Source organism: Wyeomyia smithii, chromosome 2, assembly GCF_029784165.1.
Source record: "Wyeomyia smithii strain HCP4-BCI-WySm-NY-G18 chromosome 2, ASM2978416v1, whole genome shotgun sequence".
Classification (NCBI taxonomy): Eukaryota; Metazoa; Arthropoda; class Insecta; order Diptera; family Culicidae; genus Wyeomyia; species Wyeomyia smithii.
The window spans coordinates 185,309,626-185,315,375 of record NC_073695.1 but is presented as its reverse complement, the minus strand read 5'-3'; the positions used below and the strand labels follow the sequence as shown (position 1 = coordinate 185,315,375).

At 38.8% G+C, this 5,750-nt stretch overlaps 1 protein-coding gene across 1 annotated transcript; it reads left to right on the top strand.

The window, feature by feature from the left end:
• Nucleotides 1-1,429: 1,429 nt before the first annotated feature.
• On the top strand, nt 1,430-4,202 carry LOC129721607 (zinc finger and BTB domain-containing protein 8A.1-B-like). Its single transcript, XM_055674362.1, has 2 exons — nt 1,430-1,670; nt 1,751-4,202. The coding sequence occupies exons 1-2, from the start codon at nt 1,648-1,650 to the stop codon at nt 2,745-2,747; spliced, it is 1,020 nt and encodes a 339-aa protein (XP_055530337.1). The 5' UTR covers nt 1,430-1,647; the 3' UTR covers nt 2,748-4,202.
• Nucleotides 4,203-5,750: the final 1,548 nt, after the last annotated feature.

Below are 5,750 nucleotides of genomic sequence, written 5' to 3'. Positions count from 1 at the left end.
GCAAGCAGCCGGGTTATCTCTCTTGTAAAAGTATTCTACGTCAACCTTGCGGTCGTGGCTTTGTAACAACCCTCTTGTTATTCTTTAAATTTTATGTCATTGTCTTTCGATTTTTGAATGAAGAAAAAATCGCTCCAAATCGCTACAATGACAGTTGACGCATGGGCAAACTGTCAATGAAGTGATTTCGAGCAGATTTCGAGCAGTTTTAATTAGTGATTTAAAAATGGAAGGACGATAGAATTTTTTTGAATATCACGTTTTGCTTAGAAAATTCAGCTCTTTCAGATGATATAGGAAACTAATATAGCTGAACAACCCATTTCCTGGCAGCTTAAAAACTTATTTTATAAATTAGAAAATTCTAACGCAGACATTCATTTTAAAAATTGAAGGAGTACCCAAAAAACGGTACAAAATGGTAGAAAGACAAGGTAGAGTCAATAACGGCCGAAAAAACGATACTGCCCCATTCAAAACGGTACGTCTGGTCAGCTTGATTCGGGAACCAATTTGAACTGTCAAAACGGGAACCAGTCAATGGAGTTTCCATACGACTGGTTCTCGTTTTGGTTTCCGAATCCACTCTGCCAGAATAGTAAAATATACAGACAGTGTCTATAACAGGGACGAATTACCCGGAGAAATTTGTCACGACTTGCAAGCTACTGGAACGGTTCTCCAATGGATACCCGGGCATGTAGGACTGCAAGGCAATGAGCAAGCAGACAAACTTGCTAAAGAAGGTGCAAGTTCAAATGTTATTTTAATAAATAAGCTCACATGGACCGATGCAGTAAGGAAATATAAAAGCCATTTGGCAAAAGCAAGGGACAATTGGTACAAAGAAACAGCGCTAACAAAAGGAAAAGGAAGGAAGTTTTTCGACCTTTATGACTACTACCCCAAAAGGCCCTGGTATTGGAAAACAGATTTTGATGGTGAAGAAGTAAGAACCCTAAATAGAGTCTTAGCAGGGCACGACTACTCAGAATTTTGGCTGGGTAAAATGGGTATAGGACAACTCGAAAAATACGACATATGTGAAAAGGATAACACGACTAAACATATGCTCCTTGACTGCATAAAGTTCAAACATCTGAGGAACCATTTCGATTGGGAAGGATACAAAAATTTAGAAGAATTATTGTGTGCTAATAAAAATGAATTAGATAAAACAGAGATGGAAAACGTATTACAATTCATACGTATGGCAAAAATAAAAGTGTAACGACTAAATGTAACGAGAAACCGTAACATAGAAGCTGTATTGGCTAATATGAGGCAACTGTCCCTCAGGCCAACAAAATCAAACCGAAGAAGAAGAAGAAGAAGTGTCTATAACAGGATGTACTGAAAGTTTTACGTCTGTTGTCTGCTGCATGAGATGTGAGCCAATGTATTTCTGCAAAAAATCTACTGTCAAAAAATTTTTGACGGCATCACCCCGCATCAGGGAGAAAGTTTTTGATGCCATCGGCTGGAAAAGCAAGCTATTGTTTACGAAAAAAAAGTATTCGCGTGTGTTAATTACCAAAAAGCGTCATAAATAGTCAACTCATCCGACTTGCATTCATCTTGCAATAGTGCGATTGGTAACGATTCTACCGGTGGGTAAATCGATTAATAACTCGATATCGCATCGGCATGAATAATAGTGTGTGCGATGTGTAAGTTACCTGTACGCAATGTAGCATCACCGGAACTACTATGAAACTCTGTTGATTTGCTTCTGTTCCTTCCTTTGCAGACCAAATAACAATCCTGGCACATACTGCCGGTTGTGTTTCTCACAAACCAAAGTTGTGCCGATATTCCCGCTTGGAAGCAACCATAACCAGAAGTTGATCAATCAAGTGTATCAGTGGACCGGTGTACAAATCAATTACCAGGAGGATTTCACCTGTGCAATCTGTTGGAAATGCACGGTGTATTTAGAAGAGTTTCAACGTTTTTGTGATCGTTGCAGAAAGAACGACTGGATTGTTAAACAGAAACGCACTGATCAGATAAGACAGGGTCAAAAGAGTGAAAATTCTCAAGAAAACAGTGGAAATCAGATGGACGATAGGCGTTTTGGGTATATGTACCCACTGATGCAACCAGCCTTAGGATACGAATTTCGACTACCGAATGAAACTCGGGACCGCCCTGGTCCAGAACATCCGAGAACACTTACGCGAGTTTTTCACGAAGCAATTCAACCCCCTGTTAGTCATGTAACTAAGTCTGAATCTCGGATAGACATTGACACAGAATTCAAACATGTTCTTCCGGTAGAACGACTACCGGAAGAGCTTGTCAATATGCTAGATCTACCAGCATCATCTTCAAAGCGGCCAGCAACTAAAACTGAATCCGCCGGCTCCGGAAACAGCACTGGAGATGTAAAACCTCCTAAACAGCGCAGCAGTCAGTATCAGAAAATAGTAGAATCCGGTGGTGTACAGTGTCCCATCTGCAAGAAGCCTTACACCACGGACAAAAATCTCAAAAAACATCTTCGCTTGCACACGCTCTCATTACCGTTTACCTGTAACGACTGTGGAGCCAAGTTTTCCGAGCGTCGAGATTTTCAGAAGCACCAGGAACGATATCACGGTCCTAACGCAACTGCGTCCGTGTCGGAAATCTTTCACTGTGAGTTTTGTTCCAGAGTTTTTACCCGGCAGCGAGATATGACCAAGCATTTACGTCTTTTTCATGAGCCACCCGAAGATGCCAAGCTGGGGAACGTTAATTTGTAATGACATGGTATTTAAGCAAATTGCGCAATTTCTGTGAAGATCGAATAGAACAATGGTATCACCACAATGATAGCTTCTGAGATGCCTTGATAATCAGAGTATGCAGAAGTATAGTTTTCGAACTAGAACTCAAGACCTGGTTTGCTTCTTTGAAGTTGGGTTTATGATACGATGGAATTCAACGTATCTGTATAGCTTGTTGAGATTGCCAGGTTTGAAGCAAAGTTATTTACTTAAATTTTCGCTCACGGTCTTATCTCATTCGTACGAAAGTATAGAAAATGTGCATCTCCATTTTTGCTCTAATCACTTGGAACGTTCGAATGTCCTGTTATTTAGCGCGTTTTGAAATGGAAATAATATTTTCCAATTAGTTTAAATTGATCTAATCGTACGAAAGTCTGATTTAGTCATAAACAAGAATAAGGGTGGTTAGCTTGCGTCATGCGGTGTAACTAAACAATTGAATTTGAACCAAAGTTTTTATTTTCTATGTTTACTCGATCAAAACTTGAAGTTATACTGAGAAAACACAAAGTTTAAATCCACCTTTCCTTTATCGAATCGTATCGTTTGAATCAAATACAGTAAGGTCGTTTTTTACGCGGTTTTTTTTACGCGGGTTGCTTTCCTCCATTGCTCAAAAACGGTACAAAATATCGACCTCTTTTCAATCACGTTTTCCGTTTTAGGCCACGAGTGATTTTATATCAGTTTTCAAAAAAAATCACAATTTTTGGTGTAAATACTCAAAATTTAAAATATTGCATTTTAGTCTCTAGATTGGCCTCTATCATATTCAAACGAGGTTTAAACGTTTTTGGACGGAAAAGGCGTTTTTTACGCGGGCACATACAAATTTGAAACGCATCCCCCGCGTAAAAAACGACCTTAGTGTACATCTAATAAATATCGTAAAAAGTATCCAGTACCCTGGGCTATACGAAAGTTTTGAAAACAATTACTGTACGATTGCGGGCTTGGCGCTGCGTTCCGTTCCTAATAGCGGAAATAACACATTTGAAGTTCGAGTATATACATGAAGAGCGTATATGTTGTTCTAACAAATTTTTACAGTTTCAGTTCTAGCTAATCATATATATTTTTAAGCCCACATATAAAAAATGCAAGATAAGGCAACTTCATGTCTAAAATGCCGTAGCATGTTGATGCGGCGTTAAAAGATATGAACGTGTCCTTTTTCAGATATATTGTGTCTTGTTTGGTATGTACCTAGTGTGCTTCAAAACAGCGAACTGGCGGATGATATGTTCAACTTTCTAGCCAAATTAGAAAAGGTCGTCAGTTATACGCCCTCGAGTTACTCGATTATCAAGAGCCATCACTTTGAAAAAAAAAAATGTAGTTACCATTGCTCTGTTCATCTTCAATATATTATAAAAATATCTGTACAACATTAATGTGTAATAAAGTAACAACATTGCCGAGTGATAAGATTCATTTTGTTTTCGTTGGAAAAAGAAACAGTGTTAAATACGTTAAATACGTAAAGCCCGGGTGTCCGCTGTATCCCGCACTTCTATTGTTGGCAATACCGCTATTGAGAAGCGGCATGCTTATTATTATTGTTCATCAGTGCTTTTGTGTAATGTGATACTCTTTCTTTTACACGCTTACTGTTCTTACTATGCTTGTCCTCTTGCCAATTATCACCAATTATAATTCCCTGGAGAAGTTTCGTCGTGCGTCCTTCTGGTCAGTTTTAGGGGGACTTATGTTTTTGTTAAGACGAAGTCACGCAAAAATGTTATAGATTTCAGCGTAAGGGAAAGATAAAGAGGTGGGGGAGCCTGAGAATTAACCCATACTTAAAAATGAAAAGAATAAAAAACAGGACTTGCTCGTGTTGTATCCAAAACCAAAGTGAAGAGTTTATTGTCATGAATATACATAGTTGTCAACTGATCAAAGTACATGGGTTATGGGTTATGAAATATACTCTAAAATTGTTGTGATCAGATTTATCTCAACACCCCTTCTGAATCTAATCACTACTTAATTCCTAAGTTCAAACAATGTTTCTTGAATGTAACTGCTGGCAGACCTTTAGTCAGAAGATCCGCTGGTTGGTCACCGCTTGGTGTGTACCGAATGGCAATTTAGTGCTTCTGCACGCACTCTTTGATGAATTGAAGTTTCACATCTGCATGCTCCAGTTTCTTGGAGGATGTCTCCGATTCAGCGATAGCAATTGCTGACTGATTGTCTTCATAAATGATTACAGCCTCATTGCCACGCAATTTTAGTTCCTTGAAAAACTTAATAATCTACAGTGCTTCACAAATGCAGTCAACTAAAGCGCTGCATTCCGACTCGGTTGAGGAGAGCGCAATTGTCCTTTGCTTCTTGCTTCTCCAAGATGTAGTTGAACCATAAATCTGGAAAACGTGTCCAGAAACGGAGTGACGATCACTGACGTCGGTCACCCAGTTTGTGTCAGCGAAACCGACCACCTGCTCAGCTGATTTCTGCCGGTTGTAGACCAAACCATACTTAGACGTTCCTCTCAGATAACGCAGTATTCTCTTAAGATGTGACCGATGCTCTTGTGAGGGGTTACTGTTCAGATAGAAACCAGATTTTGTAGCAGCCGATTAGTTTTCGGTAACGTTCTCAAAAAGAAGTGGTTCGTCTTTTCCGTTTTACTATTTTCCCGTACTGTTTACCGTTACTTGTATTATGAATCGCAAAGTTATCAATTTGTGTCTAGGATCGGACTAGTGTGAGCTACCCTAATAAATTTTAAGCGTGATAGTGAATGTTATAGCAGAACCGATATATGTATTTAAGGGTAAGTTCCTTTTTATTCCCTTTTCAGGTGAATACTAATGGTCGCTGCACAATCTACAATATACAGGAGCAGTTTTTATGACACCTGTTAATAACACCTTTTCAAATTTAATAGCAGTAACTTGATTTTTTTAACAAATTCCTTCTTGTTTCCAATACACTTTCTTAGCAATCGTAATGGCGAAATTATCT

Excerpts from the sequence above, each read along its gene's own strand:
- LOC129721607 (XM_055674362.1), top strand. The coding sequence starts at position 1,648 with ATGAATAATAGTGTGTGCGATGT. Across the intron at positions 1,671-1,750 it reads AATAATAGTGTGTGCGATGT|ACCAAATAACAATCCTGGCA; the intron begins GTAAGTTACCTG and ends CTTCCTTTGCAG.